This window comes from Dipodomys ordii, unplaced genomic scaffold (assembly GCF_000151885.1).
Source record: "Dipodomys ordii isolate 6190 unplaced genomic scaffold, Dord_2.0 Scaffold33, whole genome shotgun sequence".
Taxonomy (NCBI): Eukaryota; Metazoa; Chordata; class Mammalia; order Rodentia; family Heteromyidae; genus Dipodomys; species Dipodomys ordii.
This window is the reverse complement of record NW_012267249.1, coordinates 3321217-3340768: the sequence shown is the minus strand read 5'-3', so window position 1 is coordinate 3340768 and position 19552 is coordinate 3321217. Positions and strand designations below refer to the sequence as shown.

The following is a 19552-nucleotide window of genomic DNA, read 5'->3' as shown; positions in this document are numbered from 1 at the left end:
GGGTACATGAGCGGCGACGATGGCGCCAGGGCCTCCAGGGCCTCGTCGTCCTCTAACTCCGCCGCCTCCCCGAGCAGGGGTCTCCCGCCCCCGCGGAAATCGGCCCACGCCTCATAGTCGTCGCTGGCGTGCGAGGCTGGGCTGGCGGCCCACTTGGCGGCGGCAGGCAGGGGCCCCGGGGCAGACGCGCCCGGGGGGCTGTCGTCCGGGCACCGATCGGGTACCTGCAGCTGCTTCTTCTTGCTCGCCTTGCCCTTGATGCGTAGGAACTTGGCCCCGTTGTCCATGGACACGGCCCTGCGCCGCGGGGTCTTGCCCGTCTTCCCGCCCTCAGGGTTCAGCATCCACCAGGAACTCTTGCCGGTGCCCTCGTTCTGCACGCGGATGAAACGCGTGTGCAGCGACAGGTTGTGCCGGATGGAGTTCTGTGGCCAGAGACAGGGACACGGGTGGAGGAGGACGAGGTTGGATAACGTGATGGGAGGAGGAAACAAAAAACAAAAACAGGAGAGAGAGAAAAGCCAGAAGGGGACGGGAAAGAAATAGGGAAGACAGAGGGAGGGAGTTGGGAGAAGAGGGGTTTGCAGGTGTAAGTACCAAGTTGGACAAATGTTGAATACCCACCCATCCTTTCCCACAAACCGCTTCTGCGCACTCCCACCCGACCCCACCCTGCCCTCAGGGCGGGGCTGGGGCTTTTGGCCCTCCTCCCCCCCAACCCCACTCCCTAGGGCCTCTGATCCTGCAGGGGGGAGCGGTGACAGGAGGCCGGACCCCTTCTCCCCAATTCAGCCAAGCCCTTCGCAGGGCTAGCCAGGCTGCCACCCTGCCCCCGCCCCAGCAGATTATGTAAGGGCTCATGCCGCCGCGGCTCATTTGTCCGCCCCCCTCCCTCCCCAGCCTGGCATGGCGCCAGGAGCCCGAAAACCCAGGGCTCCAGAAATCAATCTCGCGGTGACTGATTAAGCCCTGTTTAGAACTAATTGCTCTTTCGTGTGTGGGGAGAATAAATTACCTGCTTTAATTTCGTGTCTTTAAAATGCAACTGCAGGTAGAGAAGACTGTTAACCCTTTGCTGGGAGGGTCTGGCCAGGGAAAGGAGCTAGGTTGGGAGACCCCAAGGTGGGTATAGAGGTGAGACTATGGAGATTCACCTTTATCTTCTCTGAGCTCCTGCAAACTCCAAAGAGGCCTTGGATATTAAGAAGCCCTTCCAAGGGCCACCTCTGGCCAAGGAGACCTTAGCCAGCTCCTACTGTGATGTCTAGCAAGCCCAGCTCTCCAGCCATCCCTTCCTACCCACTGGCACAGATCTGTCCTCAAAATGAGGCCTTTACAGTCCCTGCACACTCCCCATCTCCAGACAGGTAGACCTAGGCTCAGAGATGCCAAAGTATTTTGCCTAAGGCTCCACTTCCTTTTTTCTGGGGGGGAGGGGATGTGGGGTCTTTTGTGGGGCTTGAACTCTGGGCCTGAGCGCTGTTCCTGAGCTCTTCAGCTCAAAGCTAGCTCTCTACCACTGGAGCCACAGCACCACTTCCGGTTTTCTGGTGGTTAACTGAAGAGAAGAATCTCACAGACTTTCCTGCCTAGGCTGGCTTTGAACCACAATCCTCAGATCTCAACCTCCTGAGTAGCTAGGATTACAGGCGTGAGCCACTGGAGCCCGCCTTACACATCCCTTTCTGCAGTTCCTAGGCACCTTCACTTTTGCCACCCTGCCTGTATCTTTATCTTAGTTCCTGCACTGCTTTGACTAGGCCTATTGTGGGGACAGAGGAACCTAGAGTTGAACTTGGGCTGGACCTCCCTCTCACCTGGTGGCCTTTACCTCCCTGCTTAGATATTTCTTTGCAAACAACATGGTTTGTCTATCAGAGGACTGGGCAGGATGCCCAGGTCTTTGGCCACCTACCTGTGTGACCATGGTTGTGTATCAATCTCTGAGCTACTCTGAAAAAATGGGCTGGAGCTGTTAGCATTTTCTATGAGCAAACTGTAGTTCAGTGTTGGTGAGCACTCCAGGGGCTTGTAAACGGTTGTTGAGCCAGAAGACCTTACTTCCTAGGTCACTCTACAGGCCTCCTGTCATCATCTTCTTCTTAACATCATGCCTGAGGACAGCTGTCCTGAGCATCAACCACTAAGGGTGAGCTAGTATCACCCATTTAATCCACCAAACTCAGGCATGATGTAACTTGCCTACAGTCCCACAACTAAGCAGTGATGCCAGGCACCATCTAGTTTTGCCCATTCATGGATTTGCTCTTAAAGCTTCCAGTCTACCCAGACACACCCTAACTTCTCTCCTGCCTCCTCTCCACCCACCTCCAGAGGTCCTTCCTGCTTTCCAGGATACCCTCCACTGTTAACTAGCCCCAATTCCAAGTCCTGAGTCGACCCTCAAGGCACCTGGCTCACCGTCTCTGGCACTTGTGACTTGGAAGGCAACAGCTGGGACTTGCCAGCCTTGTCCTGCCTTAGCCTCTCTTGGGGCCCTGTGAGGAGGGAAGCTTGACCCCCAGGGAGTGATTCCCTCAGGTAGATACCCCCTTCCCGTTCCGCCCCTGCACCTGGCTCCCCAGCCCCTCCCCACACCTGTGCTCAGGTCCTCTGAGGCCTCAGGTCTCTTCCCCCACAGGACTCTCTGGATTTCCAGAGGCTCCACCTCCCACCTCTCCAGTCCACCAGCTGGAGGTCCTTCAGGTCACACCTCTTTGTTAGTGTTACTATGTGCCAGCTTGGCCTAGAGTGCTTTTGGGGAGGAGAAAGGGTGCTATAGCAGGTACCAGCACTTAATCAACACTAGCCTATTCATCCCTGGGCACTCTAGTTATCTCATGTAATCATTATGTCAGACTCTAGAGAGTCAGGGATTGGGATCTCTAGCTCAAGATGAGGAGAGAGAGGCTCAGAGACTGAGTTGCCAAGATCACACAGCTTGTTGGGCACCAAGCCAAGTACTGATTTCAGGTTAATTTTATGCTGAATTTAAAGGATGTTACATTCTGTCAGAGGGAAGGGAAGAGTATCAGTGAATTCCCAGAGATTTTTGGAAGTCAGAATTCATGTTTTCTTCAAACTTTTCTTGTACAATATTGCTAGAAGCCAGTAGGGTAAGATAACTGGGGACAACATTGCAAGATTAACATTTCTAAGTCCTAGTGCTTGTTTCCTTCTTTAGAATTCAAGGGAATTTTGCATGCACTTCATAATATACCTACTTTGTTTGACAAATACATTTTTAAAGAAGTTTCATATTACTCCAGATATGCTTTCAGGTCCATGAAAGTTTGCTTTCTCCTCCCCTGCTCCCCTAACCGAATCAGGTGCCTGAGAACTCAACCCCCAGCCTGACGCCTTGGCTTGTTCAACTCAGGAAAAAGAAAAGACTTGCCCAAGGTGGCCCCAGGAACTGTGACACAGAAAGGATGTGAGCCCAGGCCTTGGGGGGGGGGTGAGGGAGGAAAGGGCCCCAGCAAGGTACTCTTCCTACTCCACCAATCCTGACCTTAGAGCACATCCCTCCTCCCTCCTCTTCAGCACTCAGTTGTTCTCCCCAGAAAGTGATGACATGGGCCAGGTGTACTCCAGGAACCTTTTCAGTTTGACACTGAAAATTCTTACATCATCCAGTCTAGAGGTTCTCCCTCTCCTCTCTCCGTCTCTCTCCATCTCTCTCTCTCTCTCTCTCTCTCTCTCTCTCTCTCAGCTGAAGTGTTACACATTTAAGCCCCTGAGGTGTAAATAGAAATACGCAGGGTCCAGCCTTTTTAGCACTCTCCCTTTCAAAAACCATGGACTTGGGCAGGAACAGATTGTGCAGGCCATTTAGGTGAGTGGCAGAACCAAGTAGGTTGACAAGCCTTGCCCAGGGTCTTGCAGGATGAAGGGAGGTGGCTCAGAGCTGAGTGAGGAGCAAGGCCTAACAGCTCCTCAGCTGGGCTCTATACCAGGCATCACCAGGGCTGTGCCCCCTGAGATAAGTGCGGGCTATGCAGCCCAGCCACCTGGTACTAATCAGAGCTCCTCACCAGGCTCCAACGGCAAGCACTAATCACAACTCTCACTTAGCCACAAGGCCTCCTGGGAGGCCAGAGGCATGGAGGAGGTAAGGGAGGTAGAGGAGGGAGACACCTCCTCTGCCAGGCAGCAGTAACCAGGCTCCCTCTTAGAGTCACCTAGCAACCCACCACCACAGCCACAGCCCTGACATGCCCAAGCTCCCCTGGTGCCCAGACCTGGGCTTGGCTTCTGAAGCCTCCCAGACCTACACCAAGGCCTGGTGCATGCTCCTTTAGGAGATAGGAACTCTCTATTGAGGCTCCAGGGAGACCTCTGGGGGCAGAGGAAAAGGACAGCGATTCCATCTCATGCCCACCCCATTCTCCTTTAGAAGTTGGGCAGGAAGAATAGCCTTCACTCCTCAGGACCCACCCACCAGGGAGAGAAGGCTGGCAAGGCAGACACAGGGCAAAGTGCATAGGCTCTGGTATTGGATCTGGATGCCAGTTTCTGCCCCAACACTCATAGTATGCCCTGGGGCAAGGTACTCAAAAGCTCCAGGTCCTCTATAGACCGTCTACCCTCACTTTCTACAGCCACATGGCAGAGCCAGCCTGGGTCTTCAAAAAACCTGGGATCAAAAACAAAAAACAAAAAACCTGGATCTCATCCAATCCTCACCAGATCCCAGATGAATGAAGGCCCTGCCACGGCCCACAGACCCTCCAAGATCTGTCAGACATCCTTCCTGCTTCATATTCCTTCTTGTCCCTCCAACTTGCCAAGTAGGACCCCTTCCCTCAAATGCCCACAGAGACCTCCTCTCTTTGTTCAAATGGTCTTTTTTTTGGTCCTGTCGTGGGGCCTGAACTCTGGGCCTGGGCACTGTCCCTCAGCTCTTCAACTCAAGGCTAGCGCTCTACCACTTGAGCCACAGCACCACTTCCGGCTTTTTTCTTTTTGCTTATGTGGTGCTGAAGAATCGAACCCAGGGCCTCATACATGCAAGGCAAGTGCTCTACCACTGAGCCACCTTCCCAGCCCACAAACGGGAATTTTTGCAATAAGGCCCATCCTAGCCACTCTTTAAAAAAAATGTTTCTCTTCCCTGACATTTCTTGACCACTCCCTTAGAAAATGATCACTTTCTAAATTAATACAGGTTGAGTATTTCTAACCCCCAAACCCAAAATGTGATGTGCCCCCAAATCTGAATCTTTCTGAGTTTCATGGTAGTAAGTTTTGGATGCTCAACTGGTGAGGTCTATACAAATATTCCAAAGTTCTAGACTCTGAAACACTTCTAGCCCAAGCATTTCAGATAAGGGCTACAACCTATGTACTACTTATTGTCTGCTTTAGCCATTTTCTGACTGTCATATGAAAAATAACTCTCATGAGGATAATGACTTTACCTAATTTTTTTTTTTACTGTTTTGGCACAATAAAAAAAATGTTTGGCACATCTGAGGCACTTAAGCATTGATGAAATAAATGAATGAGAGTAATACTATGTTGTAAGGGGAATTAAATGAGATGGCCTTAGCCAACACACAGCAGCAGCTTTTCCAAACTAGGTTGAGAACATATGACAGGGTGAGAAGCAAGCAGGGTAGTGGAAAGTTGGCTCGACATGATGCTAAGAAGGAACTAAGGAAGGGGGAAGGATTTCTGGGACAGCTGAACTGGGGCTTGGTAGGGTGCACAAACCACTACCTGCTCCAGACCTCCATCTGCTCCACCGATGGACCCGGGATTGTTCACACCATGGTCTCTTACCACTCATACACCTAGGTCAGGTGACACTCCCGGCACCCCTGTGGGGCAGAATAACCTTGACCTTGCTGATAGTGCCTCCCTCATGGACAAGATCTGATCCATCTGATGGCAGAAACTCATCTATCCAGCAGGACACCCTCATCTATTCCCAGGACACCTTTCGCCCACGAGCAGTAATGCATTCATCTGACAGCACAACCCCATTTATCCAGCACACCAGTCCCATTTATCCAGCAAGTACAACCTCATTTGCTAACAGCACTCCATTCACCTGACGGGCCCCCTCATTTATCCAGCAGGACACCCTCATTTATCGTCCAAGTCGGACACGCTCCTTCCTCCTGTGGTGTGGCTGTGTTCTCTGATGGTGCGACCCGACTGATCCAGCAGGATGTCATCTCTCCTACAAGTACACTTCATCCCCTGACAGTACAACCTCATTTATCTAATAATGCTGCCTCACCTTGCCTCCAAGTACCACCTCATTCCCTGACAGTACAACCTCGTTTATCTTCCAGTACAACCTCATTTCTCCTCCCAGCACAGCTTCATTCCCCGACAGCTCAACCTCATCCAATCTCACTTCACCAGCCAGGGACCTGCCAGGCCTGTGAGGCAGGAGTTAGGGGGCGGGGTGGTGGGAAGTTCCACCATTTGCTGTCCCCTGCCTACAGGGAGCTCCCCGGTGCTACAACTGTGTCCAGTCTTCCCAGGCCCAGAAGGGCCCATGGACTTGTGTTCTAGACAGTCTGGCCTAACCACAGCCCACTATTGCCTGACTTCCTTCCTGTTTTGCCCCCACTACGATTAAGAAAAGTCCATAGGAAGCAGGGTCTGGTGGCTCACACCTGTAATTCTAGATATTCAGGAGGCTGAGATCCGAGGATCGTGGTTCAAAGCCAGCCAGGCAGGAAAGTCTATGAAACTTTTTTTTATCTCCAATTAACCACCAGACAACCAGCACTTTGAGCCATGGCTGAAAGTGGTGAGCAGTAGCCTTGAGCAAAACAGCTCAGGGACAGCACTCAGGTCCTGAGTTGAAACCCACAATCACAACAACAACAAAAGCCTAGAGGACAACTTTGGGATCATGATCTACCATGTTCTCTGTGCTCTCTTCCAGTGCTCTGATTCTGGGCAGGGGGTGCTGGGAAAGGTTACTCTTTCTAGGGGGGTATAAACACTGGTGTGCTGGTAAATATTTAACTACCAGTTCTCCACAAGGGAAAATCCCCAGATTGGATTTGTAGCTTTTGCTGCTCTCTGTGGTGTGGATACTCGCATCGTAGTCCATGTGAAGCTGCCAGCATGATGTCACCAAGTGCAGAACTAGGAAGAAGCATGCACGATAAATCTCAGGAGTCAGTGTGAGCCAGCTCTAGCATACCACCAGTGTATGCTTCCAGTTCTGAGGCAGGAGAAAGGCGCCACCTGCCACATGCCAGGCGTAGGCGAGCCTTTTATCCTACAAGTATGCTATGACTAGGGTCGGCTGTTTTACCATGGGGGAAACTGAGGCTCCAGTGGGTTAAATCACTCCTCATACCCTAAAGCTGGCCAGTTATAAAGCCAACTTGAGGGCTTGTTGACTCCAAAGCCATTTCTCTTCCAAACCCTCCCCCACTGGTGGCAGGGGGCACCATCTCTACTTTGGCTCTCAAATCTAAGCTCTCCTGGTTTTCATCAGAGACAGAAGATGCAAACCTTGTGTTTCCCACTTCCACTGACTCTGTGCTACCTTCTGGCCTCTGTTGAGCCTGGGGGAAACCCCAGATTCCCAGAATTCAGTCCTGAGTCCCCCCAAGATCGGATGTGGAGGCCTCTCCAGGGTAAGTTCTCTTTTTAATAGAGTCTCAGTTCAGTCCCTCCTTTAGGAGATTAACCCTGCTTGTCTGATGGGGATAATGACCCCGTACTTCCTCAGAGTGGAGATCCTGTGGGACTCTGACCCCTCCAGGACTCCTCCCCTCCTCTCCTTTCCTGTATGAAAAAAGGGCAAGGGCAAGGGGTGGTACCCCAACTTCATTCTTGTGACATTGAGCCTCCATACCAACAACTCCAATAGCCACAGGGAGACTCACATATCACAATTCCCATCCCTCCCTGTCTCAGAGCCCCAGAGCATCCCTCATTCTGGTCCCTGCTCCTCATTCCATGCTGCTCCAGGAACATACATCTGTGTCTGACTGCCTGTGGTGCAGCTGGGGTGTATAATCTAGGAGGGCTTCCTGTAAGAAAGGGTAATAAGGATGGCCTGAAGGAGGTTTCTTGAGTACTAGGATCTGCAGTGGAGGAGGTGTAAAAGGGCAGTTGAGCCAGGCGCCGGTGGCTCATACCTGTAATCCTAGCTACTCAGGAGGCTGAGATCTGAGGATCTCAGTTCAAAGCCAGCCCAGGCAGGAAAGACCGTGGGCTTTTTTTTTTTTTGGGTCCGGTCGTGGGGCCTGAACTCTGGGCCTGGGCACTGTCCCTCAGCTCTTCAGCTCAAGGCTAGCGCTCTACCACTTGAGCCACAGCGCCACTTCCGGCTTTTTTCTTTTTGCTTATGTGGTGCTGAGGAATCGAACCCAGGGCCTCAGGCATGCAAGGCAAGCGCTCTAACACTTAGCTACCTTCCCAACCCGGCCGTGAGACTCTTATCTCCAATAAATCACTCAGAAAACCGGAAGTGGTACTGTGGGTCAAGTAGTCGAGTGCTAGCCTTGAGCTGAAGAGCTGAGGGACAGCGCCCAGGCCCAGAGTGCAAGCCCCATGACCGACCAAAAAAAAAGGCAGCTGGGAGCACAGGCAGATGCCAACAAGTACTGTGCTCAAGATTAACATGGGTACAAGTGGCCAGCCAGGGTCTTGGAGAAACCATATGTTGAAGCAAGGCATGAGAAGTCAGGCTGTGGTAACCCCTTCTTCTTCTGGGAGAGGTGAGTTCATGCAATCAGCTCCAGCAGCTAAGAAACCAGCAACAGAAATTCAAGTTCATCCCTGCTCTAAATCCCATGGCTTTTTCCTTGTTACCCCTGGACTTGGGTCCAACACCAGACAAACACTCAAGAGCCCATGATGTCATCCCTTGGCCCTTGCTATGGCCAGCCTATGCCTCTTCCTGATCCCCTCCTTAAGTCCAGAGGACTCTCTGTCCCACTCCAACCCCAACTATAGTGCTACTGCAGAGATCTTACTGAAGACTAGACTCTCCCTGTCTTGAGCCTGCTTCCCTATTTGACTCCTGAGGCCCTCAGAAGTCAGAAGGCAGGATTGAGCACTTGGGCCTGAGATTTCTTTGCAGGTTCAGCTCAGCAAACTTCAGGCCAGTGCTCCACATCCTGCCTACCCCTACCAGGGTCTTACCTGGGCCTCCTTCCTATCTTCTGCCTGTAGCTCTCAGCTCCTGTTATCTTTTCCCAACATTTTCTCATTCCTCAAGAGAATTCAGCAAGGTAGAAGGAAAAGACTACCTTTTTGCTATTGTTCACTTGTTTTTTAAGACAAGGTCTCACTATGTAGGCTGACCTGGAACTCATGATCTTTCTACCTCAGCCTCCTCAATACAGTGCATCACTATGCCTGGCTAGGACTACCATTTATTGAACATTGCCATGTGCTGGATGCACAATTACTACCTTGCTCAGTCTCTGTGGCAACCCTATGAGATAATTTACTATTCCCATTTTATGATAAGGTGTAGGAACTCACATCCAGGGCCCCAACTCCTCTCCTTTGCCCGTAGGTGCCTCCAGGGAAGATTTGAGACCAAGCAGCTCTAGAGTAGAGGAGGGGCGGAGGTTGTTACACTGTCTCAGCAACCCCTAACTGCAAAGCCTGGGGCTCCTCTAGCTGGAGCCCCTCCTTCACATAAGCAACACCTCCCTACTTCTCCACCCAGGCCCAGGGAGCAGCTGTGGTGACCTCACTCAGCCCTGCCCTGAGCCTGGCTCTGGGGAAGGCCCAGCAGCTGTGCCCCAGCCCTGCAGGCTGGCTCCTGGGGAGGGGGGGGGGAGGAGGAGTGGGCATAGCGCCAAGAGAACCATCTGCTCTCCCAGGGGCACGGCCACCCGCACAGGCACTGGCCTTGCCCCCAAGGGCTGCCCTTGGCCCTCTGTCCCTATGCCAAGGGGCTTCTGGAGCCCAGGGCAGCCCACCCAGACCGAGGCACCGGCCTCATTTGCCATCTGTCTTCTCCCAGAGCCTCTGAGGTCCTTCAGGACATGGAGCAGCCATGAATGTCCACTGAAAAATGAACAAGTGCTCAGGCGAGTGGCAGAGGCCGAGGCCAGGGGCAACGGCTGGGTGTGCTGAGCACTGCGGCCCCAGCACAGGTCTTGTTGGCTAGGAGCCCTTACTCCCCTCCTGGGGCCTCCATCTCCACACATCTGCTCAGCTGGCAGGTGCTGCTGGCAGAGGGCAAGCCCCTTCCCCCACTGCCCAGCTCAGGTTACAAGAGGCGGAGGTGGTGAGGCCAGCTGAGGACAGGGGAGGGGACAGTGGGGAGAAGGAGGAGCCCTCAGAGCTTCCCAGAGTGTTGGGGGGGAGGGAAACTAGGAGCCAGAGAGGGAAAGGCTTTGCTCAAGGACACACAGCCTGCCAGGGAAGCAAAAAAGGAGCTAAAATCTTAGGGGCAGCAATCCTAGATTCCAGGCTGACCTTGAACAAGTCACTTTATCTGGAAAAATAAGGAGCCTCAAACCCACTATTTGTCTCCCCAAGGCCATGAGGCAGAGCATTGGAGGTTTAAAAGCTTTGGGCCAGACTAAGGGCAGGCCATTTTGTCCTCTATCTTAGAGACTAGAAAGGTAGGTGGGTAAGGATAGAGAGGGACTTCTTTAATACATACACCTATAAGGCAGTGTGTCTCAGGGGTATGGTAAAGGGAGCCCCCTCCACACAGCAGTTCCAGTCCTTTCTTAGAGCAAGGAAGGGCAGTAATGACATCTGCTAAGACTTCTTGGGGCCTTCATATTCATCTTCCTCTAATCTCCACAATGAAGCTAATGGAGTCCTATTACTATCCTATTTTTCCAGAGCAAGAAGGAGGCTCAATTGCCCAGCACCTCACAGAGGGTAAAAACTAGGTTCTGCCCATTCCCTTGGCCTCCCAGGATCCTAACCACAGGTTTCACCTAATTCTTAACAATACAAAAGGGGGCTGCAGAGATATCAAGCTGGCATCTTGGGCTCTTCCAGCCCAGCCTCCACCCAATCTCAGGCTTATCTTCCCTGCGCCTTAGGACCAGGACAAAATTGGGTGCCTCCCTACCCCCACCCCCAGTCTTCCTCTTTTCCCTTCCCCCACTCTCTCCACAGCACTCGCAGGTGATTTTTCTGTGTTATCTCGGTCTCCCCTATAGCCTAGAATGCCTCCTAAGCTTGCCACTCACTCATTTCTACAGCCTCCTCTCATGCTGGGCTTCCCAAAGTCCTAAGGGTTTGACCTCCTTTGTCAGATTCCCCTCCTCCACCTCTGAACACATATAGCTGATTACCTAACCCTGACAGCCTCAATCAGAATGTCCTTCGACCTCCCAGGTTTGACAAGCCCCTCAAGGTCAAGGTTCAGTTCCCTTTGAGAAGCACTGCCCACCTTAGGTAACAGATCTGCAGATCAGGGGGGCATCTGGCTGGTCTGCTGCTACCCTGGGAACTGTGTGGGAAAGGCAGCCAGGAATGCAGGGCCATTCTCCAGGCTAGAAGCCTCAGGGCTAAACTGCAAGGGAGGAGAGATGATGATGGGGGGAGGGGAGAGCACTGGGTTAGAGTGGAGCTAACCCTGGGGAATCCCATTTCTGCATTCTTGATGGCATACAGTTAGAGCCTCTTTATTTTTTTTCTCATTCTGAGTTTCCTCATCTGCAAATATGGATGGAGAGTAACAATACCAGTGTCACAAGGTGGCTGTGAAATGAAAATGAAATGGAAAAATGTATGCGTTGGCACATGGTGAGTGGAATGCTAAGTTGGAACCGGTCAGAATAGCTAAGGTGACTAGAAAGGAATGGAGCTAGGGGCCAGGTCTGGAGTGTAACCCTAGGGCCCAGGACTGAATCAGGCTGTGCTAAGCTATGTGCACCCTGCACCTATTTTCTCCCTGACTACCAAAAAGCCAGCAGGACAGGATAGGGACTGGGATCCTTAGTTTCTTCACCATGCCAGTCCCAGAGAGGCTGGCTGAGCATTTCCCCTGCTCCTCTTGCAGCTGAGGCTGTCTATAGCAGAACAGTGACCGTGGCTGTGGCTCCCTTCTTTCCACCCATGTCCTATACAGCATGACTCCTAAGATATGAGGCTGGGCGTAGGTGCCGGAGCAGTAGCTCAATCCCTTTATATTCATCCTTCAAACCTTCGAATCCCTTTATATTCATCCTTCCAAACACATGGATAGAATAGTGGGTCCCACTAGGGAAGCTGGCTTGGAGAAGAAACTGGTCTACTTTGGGACAAGTAGAGGGGAGCAGGCAGGAGGCCAGGAAGCTACCACCTCAGGCATCAATCCAGAATGATCCATTTCCAGACATACTTTAAAAAAAATACAGATTCCAGCTGGGCGCCCGTAGCTCACGCCTGTAATCCTAGCTACTCAGGAGGCTGAGATCTGAGGATCACAGTTCAAAGCCAGCCTGGGCAGGAAACTCTGTGAGACTCTTATCTCAAATAAACCACTAGAAAACTGGAAGTGGAAGTGGTGCTGTGGCTCAAGTGGTAGAGCACTCACCTTGCGCTTAAGAGCACAGGGAAAGCACCCAGGCCCAGAGTTCAAGCCCCATGACCAACCAAAAAAACAAACAAACAGATTCCAGAACCCAAACTCTGAGTCTGACAGAAGGGATGAGAGAGGCACTGGTAACTTGGGCTGGTGCAAAGCTTCAAAGTGATTCTGGTCACCAGCCAGGTAGAAATTGTAGAGATGTGTTCCAGTCCCTTGAAGATAGGTCTACAATCAAACTATCCAAGCACCCCAACTATTTTCTGCTAGGTGTCCCAAGGCAATAGCCACAGCGGGTGTAGATTAAGCACTCCAGTGTTGTCTGGGTATGAAGGTGGCAGTGCAGGGTGCCTGAGATTGGAGGGAGCAAGAAATGTGGATGGGTGGGGTGTAGACAGCGATACAAGAGGATCGAGGAGTTCCAACAGCATGGTTTGGGCTTGGCTGGCCCTGGAGAGCGCTAGAGTGGAGCAGGGACTTAGGGTAGGAGGGCTAGCTGTGGTGCAGCATTGAGAGATGGAGAAGAATGGCAGAAGCAGACATGTCTGCATCTAAATCCAGGCTTTGCAACATCCCAGCTATGTCTCGATTTCCTCAACCAGAAAATGGGGCAATTAATGCATATCTGACAGGACCCAGAGATTATGTGTGGAGGGCCCAATTGACTGCCTAGTACCTTCTCTTACTCATTCCCCTTCCTACAAGAGGCATCCCTCTGAGACCAGAAAGGTTTCTCTTAGCAAAGAGGGAGGCCCATGGGGGAGGGATGTGGGAGGCCCCTCCCCTACACGCCACCTGGTCCCCCTCCCACCTCCACATATGGGTTGGGGGGTGGGGAGAGGCAGCAAACAGCCAAACCCTCCCAAACAGGAGTTGGTTTCCATGGTAACTAGGGTGCCAGGAAAAAAAGGGGGGGTGCTCCAAATCCAGCTGTCCCCCTGAGCACCATACCCAGGCCCAAGAGCCTGAGTTAATGCCCACCCAACACCCTGAACTCTCCATATGCCTGATCTGGGAGCCAGCTGGGATTGCCATGAATGTTCCTTGTTATGCTGGGAGAATAGTTGCCACTTGGGTATTGCCTTGGGCAGGGTGGGCCTCTTTAAGCAGAAGTTCCAAGTTTAAGACCATGCACACCTATACTGTCCATTAGAAAGCCCTCTCAATACTACATGCCTTGGTCCAAAGAATCCCTTACTCTCCTAGACCCAAAGGGTCAGAGACTGAGTTAAAGCCCTCTGGACACTCAGGAGGACACAGAACTGAAACAGGAGAGGACCTGGCTCCAGCTCAGGCTCACACTCAATCAGGTTCCCCACAGGAGCTCTGTCCTCTATCACCTGGATCTGACTCCAAGTGATCCCAAATAGTGACAATAGCCACACCAGGGACCAGAAGGATGTGCAGGGTCACAGTTCAGCAGTTCAGGAGGTTGAAGGGCGTGGGGGCGGCCAAAGTGGGCACCACGTTATTCCACTACTTTCATCCTGGAGGAGGAGGGGTGAGCACCAGTCTAGGGGGAGAGGGGCCCAACCCACTTCCCAAGTGCCCAGCCCCAGGTGGGAGGCGGGCCTACAGACAGGAGTAGGGAGGGGTGGGTGGGTCAGTTCTGAGAGGTCAGGGAAGATGAGAAAGGGCTCCCTTTACAGCTGAAGCACCCCCATCCCAGAGGCTCACAGCCATTCATTTGGGCAGTTCACGAGCAGAGCACCCCTTCCTCAGCCCTCTCCGGAGGCCCCACCCAAAGAGGGGAAGGCAGGCTGCAGGGAACAAGCTCCTCCCTCATTCAAAGTCCAAATCCAAGTCCTTCTCCCCCTCCCACACACCCCCTCCGGAGTCCACCCCAATGGCACAGGAAACGCTGGAGTTTGAGGGTCTTCCACTTCGGAGGTCCGTGACCTCAGGGCGAGTCATGTTCCCACCGGGAAGGGTGGCCCGGAGGATTTGATGGGACAGGCCCTCTGCCAAGGCCTCCCTGTTCCTCAACCTCCCTTCCCACAGCACCCACCAGGCTGGAGGCTGAAGCCCTCAGGGCCTGCAGAGAGGGGGCCCCGGACTCGCAGAAAGTGGGGGCTGAGGGCGCTGAACTTTCGAACCCGCAAACCCCCCGCGCCGTTCATTACCTTAACGCGAGTTAAAAATAACCGTCTCATCTCTTTAAATTAGTCTGTCTGCAATTACCGCCTGGCACGGCGCTGCCCGCCATCGTCCCGCTGGAGCGGCGCCAGGTGGCAGGCGGGGCCCTCACCCTGTCTGTCGGTCTGTCTGCCCGCCTGCCTTCCAGCCCCCCACCCCTCCCTCCGCCGCGCGTTTACCCTGGAGGCCCCCGGAGGCCCCTCTTGGAAAGCTCCCCAACTTGTGCGGGGGCCGGCAGGGAGCAAGGAGTCCGCGGGGATCTGGGGACTGCGGAGGGGGCTGGGGGGGGGCACGCGGCGGGGGAGGGGCGCCGGGAGGCCCGGGAAGCCGGAAGGGCCCGCAGCGCGCCAGCGCTAGTGGGTGGGTGTGAGCAGGTGGCCGTGGGAGTCTGCCGGGCGTGCCAGCAACTGTGCCAGGAGCGGCTGGCACGGGCTCGTGCCCAGGAGGCGGGCAGCTGCCAGCCCCTCGCTCGTGCAGTGAGAGGGGGTGAGGACACCCCTAATCGGGGCTCACACCGCCTCCTCCCGCACCCCCACCAGCCCTTGGGGCTGGGGATCCCCGAGGACAAAGGAGGAGGAGGGAGCCCTGCTGGAGCAGACTGCGGGGGGGGGGGGAGGGTGGAGGGGGTTGATCTACACTCACAACCACTGTCTGTAGCAAGACCCTGCTCCTGTCTTTCCTTTCAGTTCCCTACCCCACCTGGAACCTAACCGGGTGAGGGCCTGGGCCAGGTGGGGGGGCTGGGAGGTGGGCACCGGCCTTCGGATCCCACCCTCAGCAATCAGGCTGCTCCAGCCTGCGGGAGAAGGGAAGTCCCCATCTATGGTGTTCTTCCCCTTGGGGACTGGGGAAAGGAATGGGAAACGCCCAAACCTGGCCTGGTAGCTCTCAGAGGGGCTGGCAGCCAGGAAACACAAAAGGAGGCAGAACAACTCCAGAGGCCCTGGGTAGAAGCAGCAGTAAGACTAGGAGTAGCTTGGAAGGCTTCCTGGAGGAGTCATAGGCCAAGGGAAAGTGAAGCTGGAGCATCTGAAGAGTGTGGAGGCTCTACCCATATTTCTATACTCTTAGAACACAGGAGAGGTGTCTCCAGTCCAAACCCTGATCTAGGCCTGAGACCCTCCATCCCAAGAACATGACCAGCCCCTTTGGTGGGATTTCCAGAACAGCCTCTTTCCAGGTCTGGGTCTGATTCAGGTGTCCTCAACCTGCGGTTGGCCCTGCCTCCTCCAATCACTGTCCAAAACCCCACTGGACTACCTCTCTACATCACAGATGGGACCACAGGGCAAAGGTCTTCCCTATCCTACTAAATCCACCTTTCCGATGCCACTTCCCTGCCAGTCAGGAATCTCTAGATTCCAGCCTAGCATACCCAAATCATTTTCTAAATCCAACATGCACACTTCTACCTCCTGCCTTTGGATGTATAGCCAACAACCAAATTCTCCCCTAATCCAGAGACGACCCAGATTAAGTACAGCCCTCCATTTGAAGACCCACCTGGTTCCCCAGGATATTTAACCTACCTTGGGGAGGGGGTAGCTCCCTAGAATATTTAACCCACCTTAGGAAGGGGGTGCTACTTCACCCACCCCCAGTCTGTCTCAAAACAAAGGGCCTGGGTGAGAAAAAAGGCAGGACCAAGGTCTCCCCACCCTATGGAATGCAGGCTTTCACACACCCCAGGGAGTCAAGTGCAACACTTTTGTGGGGGATGGGAAGAAGGAAGGACTAATGGGCCCTAGGCCGGTTACCACAGGTGTACTGCAGTTCCAATCAACCTGAGATTATCAGGAGATGTAGAGGCAGGAAGCTGCAGGATTCAGAGTGCAAGGAAGCCTCTTGGAGGTCTGGGGACACAGGACATGGGGCAAGTCCCCTCCAGTGCTTTACCAGGGCTTAACTTTACCAGGGCTTTACCAGAGCAGAACTCAAGCCTGAGGTTATTCTCTAATGCCCCAGCCCAGAACTAGAGCCTGGCATGGGAAAATCAGTGTGTCCCCAGCAGTATAGTGCAGTGGCAACCACATCCAATGGGCAGCTGGGAGAGCTGGGCCTTTGTCCAGGGCCTGCTCTCTTCACTGAGATCTTCAGAAGAGTTCTATCACACTCCAAGGCCTCAGTCTCACAGTCTGAGAAATGAACTCGCCAAGAACACTCACACCACATTTTAGGATTTATATCTGCTCCTGCTGGAAAGTCTTAGGCATCCCCTTCCACACCATCAAGACCTTGTTCCAGAGGCTTGGTGGGACCTTGGAAGGTAAAACCCCTGGATTGGAGTTCAGCTTTCCCATCTTCTAAGTGTGTGACTTCAGGCAGCTTACTCTTCCAGTCTGGACCTCAGAATCATCCTCTGTAACTGGACGTAGCAAATAAAACCCATCTGAGGGATTGCTGAGAGCATTAAGGTTATGTGAGAGGCCTGGCACAGAGCTTGGCCTTGAGATGCCCAAGGAACCACAGCAGTCTCTTGGCTTCCAACCTCAAGTCCCCCTTTCCCATCTTTCTTCACCTCTTTTCATCCACCTAGTCTGGCTGGAGCTCCACCTCCAGCATGAAGCCCTGGGGGGGGGGGGCTGCCCTGGTCCACAGCACTCTTCTCAGGGTTGCTGTGGCTCACTGCACTCTCCTCAACTCCACATCCTCTATACTATCCACACATCCCTCCACTCTCCCACACACTGGTGGCTTTTTGATGCCAGGCTCTGTGCTGAGTGATGTGGCCACAGAATGACACCAGTGCTGCCATTGTCTTCCAAAGGTGAGGGAGAGTGGGTGAGTGAGATAAGACACAAGTAACTAATGTCCACTGCAGGTATTGGAGAGGGCCAGAGAAAGAGGAGTCCTAAGCCAAGTAACAAGGGCTAGGGAGGGCTTCCTGGAGGAGGAAACATCCTTAGAGTGACACTAGGGTGGGTGGAGGAGCAGAGGAGGATAGGGTGCAAAGCCCAAGGGCAGGACACACTTAAGAGGAAGCTGTGTTTTGTTTTGGTTTTTGGGGGGAGGGGAGGTGGATCCAAGGGGACAGAAAAGGAGATTGGGGAAGGAGACTCATGTCTACTCTAGTCTGTGTTCCTGCCCCATAGTGGCCCAGTGAAAGGCACAAGAGCTGCCAGCACAAAACCTGAGAGTCCAAGTCAAAACATCCAGATCTCTACAATGCTGCTGTCTGTCCATAGGCCTCCCCTCCTCCACTGGCACACCCACTTCCTTGGACCCTGCAGCCACCACAGGGTGCAGGGGCAGCCTCTTCCTTGGAGATAGACATGCCTCTCCCATAGGGAGCCTGTCAGCTTACCTCCTAGGCACAAATCCCCTTCCAACCTCACCCCCCAAGGCACAGACTACCCCCATTTTCCAACAAAATGGAAAAGGAGATGGGTCAGGAGACCACAATCCAGTCAAACCCCCATCCCTGTCTTCTTCCAAGATGCCCCAACCCCATGCTAAGGTCTCCCTGGGTTACCCAAGCCCCTCCCCCTCCCCCTAGATGTCTTTGGACTCAAAAAGCCAAGAAGGTGGAAGACAGGTTGCCTACGGTGGGAAGGGATCAATCTCCAGTGCTAAGCATCCCACCCTCCCACCAGCAGGGGTCATCACTGCTGTCCCCCTCTGCTGGTCCAGGTAAGGGGTGATGAGAGCACCTGCCCCATAGAGAACTCACATCTCAGGTCACCTGTCACACTCCCCACCCCAGGCTGGTCTAGTGCCCAGGGTGAAGGGAATGAACTGTGGACACACGGCCTACAGCACTCATCACCCTGGGCCAGCTCCAGAAAGCACAGTGGAGAGATTTGGGAGGGAAAGCAACCAGTGGCCCCAAGTCATGACTACAGCTCTTAAAAAAAAACAAACGAAAAAAGGTATCTAGGTATAGTGCATAAAAGGAAGTAACACAAAGCAAACTCCAAGGAGCTAGGGGGTTCCTCAATGTCAGTGGTCTGGGCAGCATGGGTTCCTACCATCACGCACACGCGTGCACGCGCGCGCGCGCATGCACACACACACACACACACACACACACACACCCAGGATGTGGTAGGGATATTCCCCAGGGACCCCTCAAAGCGGCCGTCCCTTGTCACCCTGCCAGACCTCCCACCCCGCATCCTTCCTGGCGAGGGAGCACGCACACAGCTGCTCCCAGCACGCCCTCGCCTGTCTGCCGGACGGCCCCACGCCCTGGGCGCACACTCCGTGACCCCTAGGGGTGGCCCAGAGCCCAGACGCACCTAGCAGCCCCCGAAAGCCAGAGACGGCGGCCCTAGTCTCCCTCCCCAGCCGGACGCCCCCACCTTCCAGCCTGCCGAGCTGTTGCTGTCGCCTTTATCCTTGAAGTAGGGCACGTAGCGGACCATCCAGTCGTAGATCTGCGAGAGCGTGAGCCGCTTGTCCGGGGCGCTCTCGATGGCTTTAGTGATGAGGTCGGCGTAGGACAGGTTTCCCCACGCGTTCCGCCGGGAGCTCTTGGCTTTCCGCAGCGGTCCGACCTCCGCGCCCAGCGGCGGCGCTGGGGCCATCGAGGGGGCCGTCGCCCGGCGTTCCGGCCCGCAGTCTTCGGCGCCCTCGGCCACCCCAGCGCCCAGCGCTCCGTCCTCGTCGCCCGCCAAGTCGGGCTGCGGCAGGGGCCAGGTACACGAGCGCGGCCGGCTCTGCGGCGCGAAGTCCGGGTCCACGTCCACCTGATGCGCTCGAAGCTTCGCAGCCATGGTCCCGCCCGGCTCGGGCGAGGAGGGGAGGGAGACTCCGAGGAGGGTGGGCGGGCGGCTCCGGGATCTGCGCGCCCCGGGGAGGCCCACGGGAGGGGTCCCTGGCGGCGCCGGCTCAACCGCGGGGCGCCATGAGCCGGGGCGCTAAGGCCAGGGGCTGGACGCGCCAGGGAGCACGGAGAGAGCGAAAGAACCCGGCAGTGAGGGGGCGGCGGCCCGGGAA

General features: G+C 54.3%; 1 protein-coding gene across 1 annotated transcript in view; it reads right to left on the bottom strand.

Annotated features, from left to right (window-relative positions):
* Positions 1 to 19329, bottom strand: part of Foxo6 (forkhead box O6) — a 20136-nt gene extending 807 nt beyond the window's left edge. Inside the window, exons 1-2 of the mRNA XM_013016772.1 lie at positions 18916 to 19329; positions 3 to 425 (exon numbers count right to left, since the gene is read on the bottom strand). Coding sequence (XP_012872226.1) covers positions 3 to 425; positions 18916 to 19329 — 837 coding nt within the window. The remainder of the gene's footprint in view (positions 1 to 2; positions 426 to 18915) is intronic.
* Between the last annotated feature and the right edge of the window lie 223 nt (positions 19330 to 19552).